At 35.0% G+C, this 20,468-nt stretch overlaps 3 protein-coding genes across 3 annotated transcripts; 2 read left to right on the top strand and 1 right to left on the bottom strand.

Moving 5' to 3' along the window:
* The first annotated feature begins 753 nt into the window (after nucleotides 1-753).
* Nucleotides 754-5,083, top strand: LOC148550166 (calcium-dependent protein kinase 2-like). The gene is made up of 9 exons (XM_088492576.1): nucleotides 754-875; nucleotides 2,315-2,962; nucleotides 3,265-3,408; nucleotides 3,529-3,681; nucleotides 3,990-4,111; nucleotides 4,214-4,381; nucleotides 4,508-4,635; nucleotides 4,798-4,897; nucleotides 4,998-5,083. Exons 2-9 carry the CDS (start codon nucleotides 2,368-2,370, stop codon nucleotides 5,043-5,045), a joined length of 1,458 nt encoding a protein of 485 aa, XP_088348702.1. The 5' UTR covers nucleotides 754-875; nucleotides 2,315-2,367; the 3' UTR covers nucleotides 5,046-5,083.
* A 622-nt stretch (nucleotides 5,084-5,705) lies between these two features.
* On the bottom strand, nucleotides 5,706-9,015 carry LOC107606546 (AUGMIN subunit 4-like). Its single transcript, XM_016308598.3, has 13 exons — nucleotides 8,886-9,015; nucleotides 8,755-8,802; nucleotides 8,510-8,629; nucleotides 7,829-8,179; nucleotides 7,636-7,741; nucleotides 7,478-7,526; nucleotides 7,183-7,276; nucleotides 6,959-7,030; nucleotides 6,827-6,885; nucleotides 6,500-6,568; nucleotides 6,362-6,413; nucleotides 5,961-6,038; nucleotides 5,706-5,833 (listed from the first exon to the last, which is right to left on the bottom strand). Exons 1-13 carry the CDS (start codon nucleotides 9,003-9,005, stop codon nucleotides 5,768-5,770), a joined length of 1,284 nt encoding a protein of 427 aa, XP_016164084.1. The 5' UTR covers nucleotides 9,006-9,015; the 3' UTR covers nucleotides 5,706-5,767.
* Nucleotides 9,016-14,138: 5,123 nt separating this feature from the next.
* On the top strand, nucleotides 14,139-17,306 carry LOC148550165 (uncharacterized). Its single transcript, XM_088493936.1, has one exon. It carries the CDS (start codon nucleotides 14,470-14,472, stop codon nucleotides 17,302-17,304), a length of 2,835 nt encoding a protein of 944 aa, XP_088350062.1. The 5' UTR covers nucleotides 14,139-14,469; the 3' UTR covers nucleotides 17,305-17,306.
* The last annotated feature ends 3,162 nt before the right edge of the window (nucleotides 17,307-20,468 follow it).

Below are 20,468 nucleotides of genomic sequence, written 5' to 3'. Positions count from 1 at the left end.
ATGTAAATGTTGTAGGAATTAGTTTCAACATTTGATGAGCTATTTTTAAGAGTAAATTATCGATTCTATCCCAAACATTTGTATTCTAACTTCAAGAAGAGATTTTTAAAACTCAAACTAAAGTGCTTATGTTGTGTAATTGACGGTAGGATAACATTGAATCACTTTTACAAACGTTAGGGATACAAATAGGACGATTTAAACGTTAGAGATACAAATAGAATTTATCTCAAACATTGAGGACAAAAACAATACTTTACTCTATTAATATTTAGACCATAATATTAGAAATCCAACTAATAAGATTTGAGAAACTATTGTTGTCTCTTTTATGAGTTACTTATTTTAATTATTTGTTTTTGGGATTCAAAAATTAAGACCATTTAAGGAGACAGTTTAGCATATCACTTGACTAATTTTGAGTAAAAAGTCAAGTTAGACATATGGCGATTTCATTCTTTTCCGATATTTTAGTTAAACAAAAATAAGACGCGTTAACTATTTATAATGAATTTAAAAATGAAATTGAAAAAGAGTCACCAAAAAAAAAAAAAATGAAATTGAAAATGAAAATGTTTGTTGGAACAGTTGGTGTTGAATCTATTTATAATATGTTGATTTTGAAGACCCTATTTTACTATATTCAGAGATTGAAACCTATATATTTCCTAATGTAGTCACATTTTCTTATTGTTGACGTTGTCATTCTCTTGTTCACTTGCCTTTTATATTGTATAAAGTCACATTTTCTATCTCCTTTTAGTCTTTTACATTGCAATCAATTTTCAAAGTCTGCATTTGTTTATTGAGAGTTCAAAATTGATCATTGCTAATCAAGTACAAGTTAGAGAAACATTTAAAGGTATACATTGAAGGTTAGTTCCTTTTCCCATTTTTTTCTCTCTCTTTTTTGAGTCATGAAAATGTTAGCATTAGTTTAATATATACATAGTTTTTTTTTTATCAACTATATCTCATGTTCTTTTTTTCTGTTCTTTTTTTTTTTCCAATTGATTTAGTTCTCATGGGTTCTTATCATTTCATTGTTATGGATTCTAGTTGATAGTCTTGATTATAAATAAATAAATAAATGAAAAACTAGTTGATGATCTAACAACTCTTTAAGCTGAAAATTGTTACATATGACATTTGTATCAATTAGAAATAAATTGTTCTCCTTATTCATATGATATGGTTAGTATTTATGTTTAATTATTAATTCATTTTGTAACTGATTGAATGTTATGAAATGAAAAATTTGAAAAGCACAAATAACCCAACATTATTAACACTATAAGAAATAATTTCATATATTGAATCCAATTCATTAGTAAGACTTCGCTTTTTATTTTTAATATGGAGAAAAGTGTGGGGTGATATAGCGTTATGGAGAATAGGGGTGTTTTCCCTGCATGTGGTGTCAGGGGGCTGAAATCGGACCGAGGGATTTAGAGCAAGGAACTCAGACGGTCCGATTAGAGGGGATCTACAAAAAAAAATTTTTTTAATAAAATTCGGAGGGTCCGATTTGATTTTTAAAAAAAATTCTAAAAACGAAGGGTCCGTTTTCATTTTAAGAAAAAATTAAAAAAACAAAAATTGTAATTCGAGGGTCCGTTTTCAGTTTAAGAAAAAAAACAAAAAGTGTAAACGGAGGGTCCGATTTGATTTTAAGAAAAAAAAAAACTAATCAGACGGTCCGATTTATGGTCAACGAATTTTCTAACAAAGAATTCGGACGGTCCGATTTCTCCTGTCCCACACCTGTGTCTAATACCTTTATACACCATAACCAAACACAACTCACACACTCCTGCAATATAAAAAAAATTAGCCGTAAGACTTAAGAGACAACAAAGACAAAAATGGAAAATAGAAAATGCTGTCACTAGTTAAATATGTACATTGTTTTAACTGGAAATTACAAATACATAATCTATAAATAAACCAACTAAAACTAGTTATTTGAATTAATTCTTTTCTTTCATTAAATAATATCTGTCCACAATTATTTGTTATTTGACAGCTCTATTAAGGAGGCATTAACTAATTTTTTTCCCTCCATAATTTCAATCCTACTTCTATTCTCTTATTTAGTTGTAATGATTATTTTACAATGGTTCACTGTGTTGATGTATAAATAATATTTTCCATATATTAATAATATTTCTAGACTCATAATCCAAATCTTAATTTAACATTTATTTTTGGAAATATTATGTAGGACAAAATAGCTTTTATGTCATAACTATGTTTTCTAAGATAGTAATTAAGTTATTATCAAATTAGTCTCATAGTTACAAATTCTTTGCAGCTATAATTGTTGTGTGACAAATCACAGTCAATAATCTCAACATTCTCAAGTATATGGGTGCTTGTATAAGTAAAAGCCAAAGTTCAAAAGCAAAAGCAAAAGCATATGCACCCTACCCATTTGATGAAAGTTCTGAAACAATTCTTGGGATACCATTTGAACACATTGGTAAGTTCTACACTTTTGGGAAGGAATTAGGGAGGGGCAATTGTGGTGTGACACATTTGTGCATTGAGAGATCAAGTGGATTGCAATATGCATGCAAATCAATCTCAAAGAAGAAGCTTCTAAGCAGAGGTGGTGATTATAAGGATGCCTTAAAGAAGGAGATCCAAGTTATGATGCATTTGAGTGGCCAACCAAATGTTGTTGAGTTCAAAAGTGTTTTTGAGGATTCTCTTTATGTTCATATTGTTATGGAGCTATGTTCAGGTGGCCATCTTCTCCATAGGATTATGCAAAAGGGTCATTACAATGAAAGAGATGCTGCTTCATTGTGTAGAGAAATTGTTACCATTGTTCATCAATGCCATTTCATGGGTGTTATGCATAGGGACCTTAAACCAGAGAATCTCATGTTTTCTACTAGGGGTGAAGATGCAATTCTTAAGGCCATTGATTTTGGCCATGCCTCTTTCATTGAACAAGGTAAGAATTGATCTTTTGTTTGGTTTTTCAGTCTATTTGGTTAAATACTGAAAAGAATAATGTTATTTGAACATCTAAAAATAAATGTTTATAAGATACCGAACAAAATAGGATAGAAAACAAGAATTAGAGTCAAGTAAAAAGGACGGCATTAAAACCTAAAGACGATGCAATGAATGTTTAATCTTTTCAAGATTCTGTAAAGAAAAAAGTGAAAACGATAAATGAAAACAAAAAACATGATAAGAGTATCTTCTTGAACTTAGAATATGTAATCAACTTTCATTGATTAATTCATACAGGAGAGAAATATGCTGATGTTCTTGGGAGTCCATACTATATTGCTCCAGAAGTTCTAAAAGGCAAACATGGAAAGGAAGCAGATATATGGAGTGCAGGAGTTATATTGTATGCCTTACTCAGTGGTATGCCTCCATTTTGGGCAGGTAAACTTTGACTTTCACATTAGGAATCATCACCTTGTATTAGAGCCTAACACTTGAACTTTTCTCTGTTGCATTCTAGACTTGAATAACTTTTCCATTTACACAAAATCTGTGCTGCAGAGAAAGAAGAGGGAATATTTAGAGCTATACTACTAGGCCGTATCGATTTTGAAAGTCATCCATGGCCAAGAATATCAAAGGATGCTAAAGACCTTGTGTCTAAGATGCTCACACTTGATCCAGAGAAACGCATTACATCTGCTGAAGTTCTAGGTATGTAATTTTTAGCATATATATACATTCTTTTATTGTTTGAAATTTATGAAGACCGCATTTGGTAACTATTTTAGAACAGAAATACAAAGATATGAACGATATACACGACTATTCTATCTTGTTTCTATCCTCCATAATGGTATTTTCTATTGTCACAAGACACTTGAGAAACATAAACTAAGGGTGTGATAGTTGGACATTCAAATCACTTATAGAAGGGTTTTAGCATGCTTAAGGATTTAATTTCCTATTTAGTGCACTTAATTTCTCTACTAATTGAATCATTTGGATTTTATGACTTGTAGAGCACAAGTGGATTAAAGAAAATGTGAAGGCTTCTTCTCATCACAAGCCAATGGACAATGCAATCCTTTCCAGAATGAATGCATTCAGAGAAATGAATATGCTAAAGAAACTTTCCCTCAAAGTATGTTGTTCAACCACACAAGCTGCATGAAGAAACCAACATATTCTTTATTGCCTAAGAGTTAGTTAACTCCTTTTATTGTTTATTTTCTAATAAGCGTAGGTTATTGCGCAAAATCTTTCTAAAGAAGAGGTCCGAGGTTTGAAGACAATGTTTGCAAATATGGACACTGATAATGATGGTGCAATCACCTCTGAAGAACTGAAGACAGGAATGCAAAAACTTGGTTCAAAGCTTACTGATTCCGAAGCGAAGCAGATTATGGATGCTGTAAGTGTTGCAACCTGTTATCAGTTTATCATTGATATAGCATCATTTATTATTATAATCTGTTTATCTTCATTTTTTTATATATGTCTTCAAAATCTTTAATTACATTTTATTGTCAAATCTTAGGTTGATATGGATAGAAATGGCACTTTTGACTGCATAGAGTTCATCACTGCTGCAATGCACAGGCATAGATTAAAAAGAGATCAAAACCTTAACAAGGCCTTCCAATATTTTAATATAGACAAGAGTGGGTAAGATTTTCTACATTAATTTCTTTTCCAATAATATATAACACATGAATAATAATTTTAGTTTGATTTTACAGTCACATATTCTGAATTTTTTTGCTTTTTTGGCTTCAGAAACATGTAAGTATTTCTCCGAATTGACATATTTACTCTGGTTCATTACAGGTTTATTACAAGAGATAATCTGAACACACTCATGGCAGAATTTGGTGCCAATGATGAAGTCACAATCAATGAAATAATATCTCAAATTGATACAGATAATGTATGCATATTTTATCTTTTTGTATTGAGCTGCTATAAGATTCTATTATAGTTCCTCAGCTTATACTAAACTCAATATTATTAATCTTGTGGTATCACAGGATGGTAGAATAAGCTATGAAGAATTTTGTACAATGATGAGCTGTTAGAGTGGCCAAAATGAAGATGCAAATAATCATACTCGTATTGACAGAATAAGGAATAATGATTTTGGAATAGAAAGTTGGAGTAGCACCCATTGTTAAAAAGATTGTGAAATCTCATCTCAGGTGATTTGGATATGTGGAGAAAGCTAGAACGATCTTTGTATGATCAATTTTACTACAGACATGATACATGATACATGATACGGCACAATGACATCATTTGATCCATATGACCGACTCTACCTAGTGGGATAAGATTTTGTTGTTGATGATGAGCAGTTAGAGTAACCTAGCAAGAAGGCAATGCCTATTCTAAATCACAAAATATCTCTGCATAGAAAATTTGTTACATCCAATTGTTTGGTTTCTTCATTCATTTTTATTGGAATGTAACTTCAACATTGTATTAGAAAAAAAGTTAATGTCACATCAGAGTTCCCCTTAGAAAAATACTTCTAATAAAGAATAGCCTAACGAAATAATGTTTAAAAAGGACTTCATTTTCTATTACTTATGATATGAAATTCATCCTCATATAATAAAAAAGTAAATAACGAATCATTTGCCAAGGTTGCAATATAAACTATAAAAAGTTTACTAAAGCTCAAAAAAATCTTAACTACAACATATATTTTGCTTCCCCTCATTTAGCAAAATCATGAGGCTGGAATACTATTAATTTTTTCACAAGCTTCGTTACTAGACTCTTATACTCTATGCTTTGGTTATCTAGCAAATGATTTCAGATCCATCTCAACTTGTTGAATTGTCCATTGCATATTTTCCAATTTCTGCAAACACATCATCATTATAAGGAATAAATAATAATTCAACAAAGCCAAACTTAAAAAAAATAAAAGAGAAAACTAACATTACATTTACAAACAGAATAAAAATTAAGGAAAGAAATATGATCACCTCTAAAATATCCTCATACTCCCTTGCCATGTCCTCAAATTCATCATCAAGACCTTGGTATTCCATCAGGCGAGTAAACTGTTAAAAAGGATGAAATATAGAAACACAAACATTATCACAACCATAAATATAACCATATAAGTATTACACATTTGCACTTGATTAACTGGAACAAGAACCACATTCTGAAATTGCTTCGAAGCTAGAGACGAAATTGGATCATGTCTCATGTAACAGATACAATGTCAGTTGTCAACCTTGTCATTGCCTTCGCATTTTCAAAATAATATAATACTAGTAGTAGAAGATGAAGATGATTATTGCTCATTCTTTTCTTGTGTTACTATCATAATAACTAATCACCAATACTAAGACATGCATGAGGAAACATAAAAACATACCGCTTTATTATAAGTATCGGAAGCTTCTTTAGTAGCCTCAACAATATATTCCCTAAGAAGAAAACGGGTAAGGAAAAAACAAAGCTAAATTAAAACTAAAACAGATCTACTTACAAACTTAGGATTCAATGGTTGTACCTTATCTTATATAGGGCAGGTACGGTTTCTTCATTGTAAGTCTTATAAAGGAAAAAATGCTCTAAGACCCTGACATGCAATGGAAAACATGAATTTTATCAGATAATGTCATCTGGAAAAAACTTAAAGATGCTGCTAAAGATCATTTGAAGTAGATATACGATGCATATGACGTAAACCAACTGACATTTGGACTTCACAATTTTGTTATAATTTCAGATATATAGAGTCGAATCATTTTTAAAATAAAATAAAATACAGATATGATTTGAATTTTAGTTATTAAGAAACATTAATCATAGCAAAGGTAACAGATAAAAAACCAACTTTAATTTTGCATCCATTGCCTCACATCTTTGACAGAGCCATGACTTCTTCACTTCATCCTAACAAATACATCGGGGGTAAGTCGAGAATATGCACCCTTAGCAATTATAGTGGAATTTGTTAAATACTCACATAATCATGTTGATGTCCCAACTTAAAATTATTAAATAGTTCAATAATCACCCCAAGTATCTGCTCCAGGACCTATTAAAACAGGTTTTAGTACGTAAAATTGTGAAGATGATGCAAGAGATGGAAAAGAATGTAAATTGCAATGCCTCAACTTGCAAACGCAGAAAAAAAAAACGTGTGCAATTTCTTAGGGAGGTGATTATACTCAGTGTCTATGCATGTACATTATAGTATTCAGCAAACTTTCTATATGCAGAATAAAGGTTCTCTCGCAATGCTGTTTCTTCTCTTTCAATCTGTTCAATCATTGACTTCACCCTGTTTAGATTGAGACATTGCAGTTAATAGCTATGTATTCAAAAGTCAAAAGTATTAGAACTGGAATTATCTATGCTCTTTAACTCTACTTCATATTACAAAGACATGAATATTTGCTCTATGACATGACAATTTTCCATGTTACAAGTGAATAAGAACTTTCAAACAATTAAAGATTACGTTACTGGAATTAGTTCATACCTTTCTGCAAGCAAAGAACTCGTTCTGAGACTTGGAGATGAAAAAGAATCTACATCAAGAACCAAGGAATCAGTTAGCAAATATTAAAAATGATAAACCAAGGTAAAGAATCAGCATCACCCAATTAATTAGAATAATAATATGCAGATTACACTTACTATTTTCGTCGACATCCAATACAAAGGCACTTAATAGCATATCACATTTCAATTTCAGGCGATCGTCTATCTCACGGGAAAGAGACTTGCAGTATTCTCTCATATCCTAAAGATTTTTGTTTTTCTTTTCTTTAGGTTTCAATGATGAAAGTACACATTTCAATTCAAATTTAAAATTATGCTAAAAGTATACCCCAGATGATGGTGTTTTTTGAATTTGACTTTGCCACAAATAAGCAGGTGTAATTCCCAAAAAGCGATCAGGGACACCAAAAATTCCTGGTTCTGCCGAATCTACTATAACAGAGAATGCAGAATTAACCCCACTGATGGAGCTTCTTGGAGTAGCATAATTTGCAGCATTGCTTGAATAGATGGTGGCATTGGGACTGGAACTGTTACTATCAATGAAGCTTCTAGACACCACACTCAACTTCTCAATATCTTCATGCTCATGAAGTTTCCCATCTTCAGCAATAAGTGGAAGTCTCAATCTTTGAGCCGCCTCGGCCACAGCCATCCGATGCTCTAAAGTCTTATGCACCTAACAGAATGAGAAAATGTAATTTTTGTTTATATCAATCAACCTAAGCCATAACCAACAACAATATGTAAACACATAATGCAAATCCTTACATAGTAATGTACCAAAGATTATAACCAACAAAAAGGAAAAGAAGTTAGCAGCATAACAAATACGAAACCCTATCATGCTATGTGTATACCAAAAATCAGCTACCAAATCAGCCACTTAATACGCATTGGAATATACACATTGAAAATTATTTAAACAACACATGTATTTATTCAAAAATACATAATGGCTAATTTGGTGACTTATTTTTGGTGAGTACATAGCATTTTTGTACAAAACCTGAGATGAGTTCATCGTTCCAAGTGGCGAATGAAGACCACCAGAAGAATCGCTTATTCCGCCGGAGCTCGATGATTCATGATACTCTTCCACCATTGCAACCACCTCGGAGTATATTGCCTTCAATCAATGCATGAATACATCAAAACAATCACACAATAAAATTGTTCTTAAACTAAGCATGCCATGCAATTAATCAAATCAATAGTTTCATGTCCATAAACAAGCTGATTGTAACTTTGTACCATGGCTTCCAGGTAGCGTATTCTCTCCCTGCACATTTCCTCTCTTGCCTGCGTAGAATTCAATTAATGAGAATCAAAATTGAATTCAATGAACACATAATTTGAAGGAGAATTATTATTATTATGATTACAAGATGGAGATCGTTGTAAACATTGATGGACATGAGAGATCCATCGGGTGCCATGCAGTAACGCTCCAGCTGATCAATAACATGTCTCAATTCGCTTGGTGCGTTTTGTCCCTTCACCATTTCTTCTTCTTCTTCTTTTTTATTTCAAGAGTTAGACGTCACTCTCTCAATCAAGCTTCCATCGCCAACTTCCAATAAAAAATTCAGATAAAATAAAGAATTTAAGCGTGCATCCAATTATATACGGACACATTAACAAAAATAAATATATTTTATATTTGAATGGTAATAAAAAAACGGATATAATTATACGATTACGTAAAATTCACTATTAGTGCACCAAATACATTTATCAGCTTCACAATTTTTTTCTTGCCCTAAAATGTATTTGTTTTTCTTTTTGGGTAAATTACCAAAAATACATCCGAATAATTTTGACGCTGACAAAAATGTATCCGAATTTTGCTATCGACAAAATTATCCTCAAATAATTTTGAAATATGACAAAAATATTTAACATTAAATATGCATTTTTCAAAAAATACTTTAGAAATTGAATTTTGATGCGATTTTTTACAAACATGATTAGAAAAATGAAATATTATTATCTTAGCAAAAAATCACCAAATCTTAAAAAAAATAATATCTCATTTTTCTAATTATGTTTGTAAAAAATTGCATCAAAATTCAATGTCTAAATCATATTTTAAGAAATATATATTTAATGTTGAATATTTTTGTCGTATTTTAAAATTATTTCAGATTATTTTTGTCATCAACGTTAATTTATTCGAGTGTTTTTTTAGTGGTTTACCCTTTCTTTTTCTTGGACTATTTTTGTAATATCAATATATACCTTTTATTTTTTAAGAAACTTTTTTTTGTTTTGCACCAAATATTACCATATATTAAGACAAAAACATTATAATCGGTGAATTCATCTAGGAAAAAGGTTTAATTGCTATACATAACTGTGCAATTTAATTTGATATTTGTATATGTAAAATTTTATAGTTAAATTAGTTAACATAATGTAATAATGCATGAATTAATATCTCTATAAAGTCTATTTTGAGTTTGATAAAAATTAAATAGAAAGAAATAGTGTATAATTTTCTTTCCCTCCAAACAAAAAACAGACTATCCAATATAATTTCATAATGAATGAGACATTACCAACTTTTATAAGATTCTATCTACATAATAGATATGCACCAAATAAACCACCAAAATTAATGACTGTAAATAATATATTTTTTTACTACTATTACAACTAATGATCGTAATCTATCCCAAAATTTTCTCAACTCTTATTATTTTTCATATCTATATTTCTAAAAATGCGGCTTGATAGACATAAAGTGTTCGACAAGGCACAAATAATAATAGTAATAGGTTTAAAACTCCATGCTATCATAGAGAGGTTAAAACAATTTGACCACACATTACATTACATGCAAATCAATTTAAAACGAATAACCCCAATTCGAATCATATTTGTAGTTCAACTTGTTCAGCGAATTTAAATTCTTATATTTTCCCTTTATCATCACAAACATAAAACTCTACTGCCTTGAAATACCAACATAGCTTCCATTTGATGATTTGATTAATAGACACTAAAGCATGTCCAACAATCTTGTATCTTCTCGCAAAATAAGCATAATTTAATTATTTTTAAATGAGTCCCGTTAGAAAACTAATGGGGTATTTGTATAATGTGTACAATAGGCTACTTATTTAGCTCAATATGAATTAAAAATAAAAATTATCCACGAAATAATAAATTTAAAAACTCTTATTCAGTTATTTCACATCAAATTTCAAATTTCAAATTTTTAAAAAATTCAGTTAATTATTTCAAAAAAATAACCATATGAAATCCTCCAATACTCTATTCTTTTTCAACCGGTGGCTACCACACCTTCATCAATAATCATCTCATTTCACCGTCGTTACTTGGTTTGCCACACGCCACTCACCCTTAATAAAAATAACCATCCACTTAAGGATAAAAATAATCATCTGCATATCTAATGAATTGAATATCTAACATATTTTAATTATATATAATTAAACTCAATTCAATCAAAATAATCATCTACATAAAAATAAAACAACCATCCGCATACCTACTAAAATGACCATCCTAAATTGACTATTAAAATAGAAGAAGATGAATGAACAAAGGAAACTATTATTATGGTGAAACATAATTATGAAGGACTAGTCATGACAAAAGCGGCACTGTTGTGAAGCATAGGGCTCAAATCATGAAAGAAGCTAACCATGCTTGGATCCGAAGGAGAAGAAGAAGAGCATGGTGGTATCATCGGTGAGAAGAGGCTTGAAGGAATGGGAGAAAGCGAATCCGGTTCGGAAGAGAGGCACGAAAACAACGACAGCAATGTTAGGCTAAGTGTCAGAGGGCGAGGAGCATCGAGCTGACTGGCGGAGGTGAAGACGGTGTCGATGGGAGGATGCGGCGGCCTCGGTATGGCCGGCGAGAAATTCAGTGACGCGAGGTGAGAATCGGAGAAGATGACGGTGAGTTTTGGACGTGTATTGGAGGTTAATGTAAAATTAGAAATAACCGTATATAGTATGAATTGATTTAAATACTAATTTTAATTTTTTTTTTTTTAAATTTATTGTACACATTGTACACAATTAATATTGGTTCCAAATACTTTCTCTTTCTAAATACACTAAAAAAAAACTTCAAAATTACACTATAGAATACAATCTATTAAAAAATATCAACAAATAAATATAGTTTATCAAAATTACATGATAGAATACAATCTACTAAAAAATATTAATAAATAAATATAGTTTGTCCGAATAATTTGTTTAAGACATTAACAAATAAAAAAATAACCACAATTTCTTCTCAACACTCACATTGTAATTGGGACATTTAAACATCTAAAAAATAACTTATTAAAGTTGGATTCTGTTATGTATATGTTATATATTTATATAAAAATATATTTTAAGTGAATATTAAACCAAAGATCTTTCATTAAATGCAAAAGATTTTTAATCAGTAAGAGAAGATCATTAATTAAAAATTTAATACATTTTTTTTTACATAAAAATCAATTATATTTTAAATTATAATCAAGTTATATAATAATGTCGCATCGTTATGACCCTTTCCGCAAATTAAGAACGAATAAGGTTAGGGTTAGGATATTCTCAACTCACAGATAAGATAGAGTTAAATTTGTATAAAAATCTCAACCCACAAATAAATTTAGGGTTAGATCCAATCATCCAAACTCTACCATACTTTACATATTGTCACCCCTAATTAAGAGTGTACACGCCCAGTCTAAAGCATTTAGACACACTTTCTATTGTCTTTGTGTCTCTCTCTCTCCTCTTCAGTGGAGGTTTTAAGTTCTTTAACTCATTAGTATAAGGTATCTCTCATGAATAACAATAACTTACGGAGAAATTACTCAAATCATTTGCTAAATTTCAAAATATACAAAATACTCTAAAATAATTCTAAAAATTGAATCCAACTGATTGGTTCGATTAAATTAACCGAAAATCAATCTTTTAATCGATTCAATTGGTGTGAAAAATCATCTGACAAAAAATAAGCAAAAACTCGGTTGAACCGGCAATAAACCCATAAATCGATAGAACCTTTCGGTTTTATCGATGTTCAGTTTTAACTTTTAATTAAAAAAACAAAAAGGAGAAAATTGAGCCTATAAATACTTTCCCTGTCCCCCTCTCTTAGCCAGAAACCCTAATCCACTGCCCCTCCTTCTCAGCCAGCAGCCCCTCTCTCTCTCAGCCAGCAGCAGCAGCCGCTACCGCCTCCACCGTCGCCGAACTCTTCTCGTCAGCCAGAGGGTGTCTTGCCGCCGGCAGTGACAGACAGAGGGCCAGCTCGAAGTTTTTGGCCGTCGATCCTCTTCTCCTCCACGTCGTCGCATCTGGCCTTGCAGATCGAAGCTTGTGGTCGTCTTCTCTACATCGTCGTCGTATTCATCGTCGTGTACTTGCAGATCGAAGCGCGGTCGGTTGGATTCCTCCATCGCTGGTCAGTTGAGTTTCGATCCTTCCTCGCCGCCTGTTCCATTCCTCCATCGACGTCAGTTTGGTTCCTCCTTCGTCGGTAGCTCTGCTTGTTCAGTTTTTTTTCTTTTGTTAATTTTTATGATTTTGAGTTTCTGTTTTTTGATGATTCAAATCTATGTTTGCTTCAATTTATGGTTGTTTATTTTGTTAATTTTCCTGAGTTACTGAAATCTGATTCTTGAGTTGCTGTTTCTTTTTCTGTTTGTTGTGTTCTGAGTTGGGGTGAGTTCTGCTGTTTGTTGTGTTCTGAGTTGGAGTTGGTGGTGCCGTGGTGGTATGATTGCTGAGTTTGGATTAATTGTTTAATTTTTTTGGTTTTTGGATTCTCTGATTTTTCTTGTTTTTCTCGTCGTTTTGAATGATAAGAAATTATTTTTGAAAGTGTTCTTGTTCTGTACTTCTGTTGCTGATTGATGAGGATTGCTGATTGCGCGTGTGGTGATTATTTATTTAGAATTTAAAAGTTATTTAAAAAATTTTTACTTTGTGAATTTTTAAAAATAAAATATGAATAAGGTATTATGTAAAATCACAAAATTTTGATTTTATTCGTTTAAAAATGATTAAATTTGAATATTTGAAATTTATATATTAAATTTTTAATTATTTTATTTTATTTTATATTTAATTTTTGTTTGTGAGTATTGGTGGTTTGATTTAATTCTTCGTGTTTCTAATTCTTTGGGTTTTATTTTGTTTTATTTATTTCCTAGCTTGATGTTTGCAGTTTGCACCCTGTTTTATTTGTTGTTGAGTTGGTTCTAGGCTGTTCCTCCATTAGTCCATTACTAATAGATTCTAATTGATAAGAAATCAAAACATTACTGGGCTCATGTTTAGTCTTTTATTATTCATAATACACAATTTAAGTGATAGAAGCGGTTTGTCACGGTAAATTTTAGAAGGTTAAATTTAACAGTGTTTGTAGAGTTTTCTAGAGTATTTGAGAATGCTCTAGATGGTTCTGGAACGTTCTAGAATGTCCTAGAAGTTCCTGGAATATCCTAGAAGGTTCTAGAAGACTCTAGAAGATCATAGAGTATTCTAGAAGAGTGTAGATGTATATAGAAGTATAAAGAGTGGTATAGAATAATCTAGAAACAATTGGAAAATTATGGTAGGATAGATATTTGTAAAGAAGGTTCTGGATGATTAATCTGGACCGTTGATTAGATTTGATCTTAACCATCCATTGAGGAGGTGGATGGCTATAAATAGGAGGTAAGAGTTAGTGTAAGGTGTGTGAATCATTTGTAACCAACATTTGAGTAATAAAGTGTTCTTTCCACCAAAGCTTCCTTTCTCTTGTGTTCTCTTGTGTTCTTAGCTTTCTTGCTAAGTATTGAGGGTTAGGCTGACTTGGTCTTAGCTCAAGAGGTTGAGTAAGTCCAAGTGCCGGCACGGTAGCGTTGGAGTGTGTCCAAGGCCGTGACAATTTGGTATCCGAGCAAGGTTCGAGAGGGAGCACAAGTCGCTTGTGGGAATGGCTTCTAGTATCACCATGGAGCATGTTGAATCTCAAAGGGGAAGGGATACTATTCTTTCTCAATGGGGAGGCAAGAAGGTCCGTTCTTCAAGTGAGCCTAGAGGTAAGGACTCTAACTTCTTAGAAGAAAGAGTTTCTATGTTGGAAAATGTTCTATCCTCTATGGATGAGTGGTTCCAAAGGGTAGAACATGACAAGGAGACCCTCGAGGCTCACGTGTTGGGAGAACTAGATGCTTTCAAAGAAAGCATGCTCCAAATCGAAGAGAAGCTTGAGAATTCCTTAAAGCTATTTGAGGAAGTTCGAGTTTGGTTCGAGGAGGCAAAATCTCGACCAACCATTATAAGGGAGATGACAAAGATTGATCTCCCCAAGCCAAAGGAGTTCAAGGGCATAAGGGACGCTCGCGAGGTGGAGAACTTCCTATGGCAAATGGAGAGGTACTTCGAAGGCCAAGGGGTGGTCGAAGAAGCAATAAAGGTACGCACTGCAGCTCTCTACCTTTCTGATAATGCTACTTTGTGGTGGAGGAGAAAGTGCGTAGATATGGAAAAAGGTACTTGCAACATAGCCACATGGGAAGATTTCAAAAGGGAATTGAAAAGACAATTCTTCCCTGAGAATGTGGTTTATGAAGCAAGGAAGAAGTTGAGGGAGTTGAAGCACAAGAGTACGATTAGCGACTACGTAAAGGAGTTCACTACTCTCACGCTTCAAATCCCCAACTTAGCATCAGAGGATGCATTGTTCTTCTTCATTGATGGACTCCAACCTTGGGCAAAGCAAGAACTACAAAGAAGGAATGTTAAGGATGTCGATGAGGCCATCGTGGTGGCCGAATCACTCACTGAGTATCATAGGGGAGACTCTAAATCCAAGTCTTCCTCCAAGCCTAGTTCTGCTAAAGGTGGGGGAGACAAGGGGAAGAGTTTCTCAACCAAGAAGGAAGGAAAATACTCTTCAAAGAAAGAGTACGAAGAAAAGAAGAAGGCTTTCGTGCCCAAAGGAGGATGCTTCGTGTGCAAGGGACCACACCAAATGAAGGATTGTCCCAAGCTAGGGACTTTGGCATCTATCGCCGAGGAACGAGAAGCTCAAACTCAAGTAACTGAGTGTGTTGGATCTATCCAACACATAAATGCTGTGAAGAGCAAAGAGGCAAGCACTGTAGAAAAGAAAGGCTTGATGTATGTCAAAGCCTTTATCAATGAAAAACCTGTCATGGCTATGATCAACACTGGTGCTACACACAACTTCATCACGCCTGATGAAGCAAGGAGGCTTGGGTTGAAGATCACCGAAAAGAATGGTTGGTTCAAACCCATGAATACCAAGGGTGAACCCCTTAAGGGAGTAGCAAAAGGGGTTGAGATGACTCTTGGTTCTTGGAAGGGCCTTGTGGATTTCTCAGTAGCACCCATGGATGATTTTAAAATAGTCATCGGGCTCGATTTGCAAAGGAAGGCAAATATAATACCTATGCCATACTACGACGTAGTATGCGTCATGGAGAAAGGGTCTCCATGCATGGTCCCTATAGTCTCTAAAGTTGGAGGACCACCGATACTCTCCGCTATGCAACTCAAGAAAGGGTTCAAGAAGGGAGAGATTACATATTTGGCTCTACTACAAGAGGAGTCAACACTTGAAAGAGAAGACGTTCCTCCCGAAATCAAGGAAGTCCTTGAAGAAAATAAGGATGTGATGCCTCCTGAGTTGCCAAAACAACTACCACCTAGGAGGAAGGTGGACCACAAGATTGAGTTGGAGTTAGGAGCAAAGCCGCCCGCCTCAACACCGTATAGAATGGCACCGCCAGAACTCGAGGAGTTGAAGAAGCAACTCAAGGATTTGCTAGATGCTGGGTTCATCCGTCCATCGAAGGCACCTTATGGCGCACCAGTCTTATTCCAAAAGAAGCATGATGGTTCATTGAGACTATGCATCGACTATCGAGCACTTAACAAGGTAACCATCAAGAACAAATACCCCATTCCTTTGATAGCCGATTTGTTTGATCAACTTGGTAGAGCCAAGTGGTTCTCAAAGCTAGATTTGAGGTCAGGATATCACCAAGTGAGAATTGCCGATGGTGATAAGCCTAAGACCACGTGTGTCACGAGGTATGGATCGTATGAGTGGTTGGTGATGCCTTTTGGCTTGACCAACGCTCTTGCGACCTTCTGTACCTTGATGAATGAGATCTTTCGACCTTACCTTGATCGGTTTGTAGTGGTCTACTTGGATGACATTGTTGTCTATAGCAATACTTTGGAGGAACATGTAGAACACTTACGAACCGTGTTCAAGATCTTGCGAGAGAATAACCTATATGTGAAGAAGGAAAAGTGTTCATTTGCAAGGGACGAAGTCCACTTCTTGGGACACATCATTAATGGTGGAACTCTCTGCATGGATCAAGGAAAGGTGAAGGCTATCAAAGAGTGGGAGCCGCCAAACAAGGTATCTGAATTGAGGTCATTCCTTGGGTTGGCTAATTACTATCGGAGGTTTATCAAGGGATACTCCGCTAAGGCTGCACCATTAACTGATCTTCTCAAGAAGAATCACTCTTGGGAATGGTCAAAGGAGTGTCAAAAGGTCTTTGATGAGTTGAAGGCTGCTATCACAGAAGGACCAGTACTAGCACTACCCGACTACTCAAAGGTATTTGAAGTCCACACTGATGCTTCTGACTACGCTATTGGAGGAGTTCTGATGCAAGAAGGACATCCTATTGCCTTTGAGAGTCGCAAGTTGAATGATACAGAGAGGCGATACACTGTCCAAGAGAAGGAGATGACCGCGGTGGTGCATTGTCTGAGAACTTAGCGTCACTACTTGCTTGGTTCACACTTCATCGTCAAGACAGACAATGTGGCTACAAGCTACTTCCAAACTCAAAAGAAGTTAAGCCCCAAACAAGCTAGGTGGCAAGACTTCTTGGCTGAGTTTGATTTCGAATTCGAATACAAGTCAGGCAAGACTAATGTGGTAGCAGATGCGTTGAGTCGCAAGGCTGAGTTGGCGGCCATTTCTATGGTGGAAGGAGATATTGTGCATACCATCAAGGAAGGGTTGCATCACGACCCATTAGCCAAGAAGTTGGTGGAGTTGGCTAGAGAAGGTAAGACCAAAAGATTTTGGTTAGAAAACGACCTTCTCTACACAAAAGGGAGAAGACTATACGTCCCTAAATGGGAAAATCTAAGAAGAAAATTAGTGAGAGAATGCCACGACACCAAGTGGGCTGGTCACCAAGGTCAGCGAAGGACCTTGGCACTCATTGAATCTTCTTATTATTGGCCCCAAATGAGAGATGAAGTGGAGAGCTATGTGAAGACTTGTCTTGTGTGCCAACAAGATAAGATTGAAAATAAGACACCAAGTGAGTTGTTGGAACCTCTGCCTCCTTCGGAGCGACCGTGGGAAAGTGTCTCTCTAGATTTCATCTCTACCTTACCAAAGTCCGAGGGGTTTGGATCTATTCTCGTGGTAGTGGATCAATTTTCGAAGTATGCTACCTTTATACCCGCCCCTATTGATTGCACTGCAGAAGAGGCAGCACGACTATTCTTCAAGAATGTGGTGAAATATTGGGGATTGCCTAAAAGCATCATTAGTGATCGAGATCCACGCTTCACAGGACGACTATGGACAGAGTTGTTCAAACTCCTTGGGTCAGAGCTTCATTTTTCAACAAGCTTCCATCTTCAAACCGATGGGCAGACTGAGAGAGTGAATGCCTTACTCGAGTGTTACTTGAGGCATTTCGTAAGCGCTAATCAGAAAGATTGGACAAAACTCCTCGACATTGCTCAGTTTTCATACAATTTGCAAAGGAGTGAGTCTACAGGGAAGAGTCCATTCGAGATCGTGACTGGACAACAACCGCTTACACCTCACTCTCTTCCTTCCCCTTACTCAAGGAAGAGCCCTGGAGCTTATCATATGATTAAGTCTTGGGAAGAACAAGCAGATGTCACTCGTTCTTACCTCGACAAAGCTGCCAAGAGGATGAAGAAATGGGCAGATAAGAAGAGGAGGCATGCAAGCTATCAAGTGGGAGACAAGGTAATGATCAAACTTCTTCCACAACAATTCAAAGCCTTTCGCAAGGTTCATAAGGGATTAATCCGCAAATACGAAGGGCCATTTGAGATCATTGGACGTGTTGGGGAGGTTGCTTACAAAGTACAACTCCCTCCCTCTATGAAGATTCACCCGGTCTTCCATGTGAGTATGCTTAAACCATATCATGAAGACCAAGATGAACCGAGTAGAGGTAACTCGAGTCGTGCTCCACCCGTGGTAATTAGATCCTTTGATAAAGAAATTGAAGAGATCTTAGCTAATCGCATCGTGCGACGAAGAGGGGTGCCACCAAGTATCCAATACTTGATCAAGTGGAAAGGGCTCCCGATAACCGAAGCTAGCTGGGAAACTCGCGAAGATCTGTGGCAATTCCAAGAACACCTAAAGCGCTATCATGAACAGAACGCGACGAGGACGTCTGCGCATTAGGTGGGGGAGAATGTCACGGTAAATTTTAGAAGGTTAAATTTAACAGTGTTTGTAGAGTTTTCTAGAGTATTTGAGAATGCTCTAGATGGTTCTGGAACGTTCTAGAATGTCCTAGAAGTTCCTGGAATATCCTAGAAGGTTCTAGAAGACTCTAGAAGATCATAGAGTATTCTAGAAGAGTGTAGATGTATATAGAAGTATAAAGAGTGGTATGGAATAATCTAGAAACAATTGGAAAGTTGTGGTAGGATAGATATTTGTAAAGAAAGTTCTGGATGATTAATCTGGACCGTTGATTAGATTTGATCTTAACCATCCATTGAGGAGGTGGATGGCTATAAATAGGAGGTAAGAGTTAGTGTAAGGTGTGTGAATCATTTGTAACCAACATTTGAGTAATAAAGTGTTCTTTCCACCAAAGCTTCCTTTCTCTTGTGTTCTCTTGTGTTCTTAGCTTTCTTGCTAAGTATTGAGGGTTAGGCTGACTTGGTCTTAACTCAAGAGGTTGAGTAAGTCCAAGTGCCGGCACAGTAGCGTTGGAGTGTGTCAAAGGCCGTGAAAGGTTGCATCCATTGCGACTTGCGAGTTTCTTATAAAAGGAAAATAATTTAGCTTTTATTATTTTGATTAAATTGTTTGCGGTGTTAGTTTTTGCTTTTAGAGTTAAGTGTTGTAGTTTGAAGATTGTTGATCCAATATGCATATATTAAACTGGGGTTAGAAAGACCAAAGTTACTTTATTATATATTGAAAATGTAAACTCATTATTAAAATCCTTTTGGAGACATATGTTATGTATGGAAAGTACAAAAATTTCTATATGTTAATCTTTATTTCAAACATACTAACTTAATTATAAAATACTTATTTTATATATCCCTTAATCTGCAGCTGCCATCCACCACCACTCCCACCCCTCCCCTCCACTCCCACTCTTCCCTCTTTCTTGTTATGCCTCGCCTCCCTTCTCCTTTTGCCAATAACCCATCCCCTTCCCTTTTGCGGCCACCCCTTTCCCTCTTTGTCGTTTCTTCCCTTTTCGCTCCACCACCAACCCTCACTAGCCATCTTTTAACGTATTCATCCTATCCTCCATGGCATAATTAAAAAGAGGGCTCACAAAGCTTCAAGAACAAGAGCTCTGGTGCCCAATTGTAGGAAACCAAACATAGAAACTAGACGGAGTAGTATAATAGTATTATTCGCCCCGATGAGTCTGGATCTCAACAAGAAGCCAACGGAAATAGGGCCCTATAGCAACCCCACTCTCCCAAGATAATTCCCAAATTCAGCCTGCCTTTCCTTTCCTCCCCTTTGTACTGCTTAATTCCAAAACTGTTCGTTGAACCTTTTGTGTCTATATACCTGCCGCGCTTTGGGGTATTTATGCGTGTTATAAAATAGCAGCCATGACGACGCCATGGTGATATGCCGTTGAGGATTTTGAGCTTTCCGCCGTAGCAAAGCTGTTT

The sequence above is a fragment of the Arachis ipaensis genome, chromosome B7, assembly GCF_059453495.1.
Source record: "Arachis ipaensis isolate K30076 ecotype BB chromosome B7, ASM5945349v1, whole genome shotgun sequence".
NCBI lineage: Eukaryota > Viridiplantae > Streptophyta > Magnoliopsida > Fabales > Fabaceae > Arachis > Arachis ipaensis.
This window is presented reverse-complemented; position numbering and strand designations above follow the sequence as displayed.

What these genes read in the sequence shown, in the direction of transcription:
- LOC148550166 (XM_088492576.1), top strand. Translation starts at nt 2,368, where the DNA reads ATGGGTGCTTGTATAAGTAAAAGCCAAAGTTCAAAAGCAAAAGCAAAA. An exon ending in TGCCTCTTTCATTGAACAAG is followed by an intron (nt 2,963 to 3,264) that starts GTAAGAATTGAT and finishes TAATTCATACAG; the next exon opens with GAGAGAAATATGCTGATGTT. An exon ending in CGAAGCAGATTATGGATGCT is followed by an intron (nt 4,382 to 4,507) that starts GTAAGTGTTGCA and finishes GTCAAATCTTAG; the next exon opens with GTTGATATGGATAGAAATGG.
- LOC107606546 (XM_016308598.3), bottom strand. Translation starts at nt 9,005, where the DNA reads ATGGTGAAGGGACAAAACGCACCAAGCGAATTGAGACATGTTATTGAT. An exon ending in GCAATGGATGCAAAATTAAA is followed by an intron (nt 6,569 to 6,826) that starts GTTGGTTTTTTA and finishes ATTGCATGTCAG; the next exon opens with GGTCTTAGAGCATTTTTTCC. An exon ending in CCGATACTTATAATAAAGCG is followed by an intron (nt 6,039 to 6,361) that starts GTATGTTTTTAT and finishes CCTTTTTAACAG; the next exon opens with TTTACTCGCCTGATGGAATA.
- LOC148550165 (XM_088493936.1), top strand. Translation starts at nt 14,470, where the DNA reads ATGGCTTCTAGTATCACCATGGAGCATGTTGAATCTCAAAGGGGAAGG.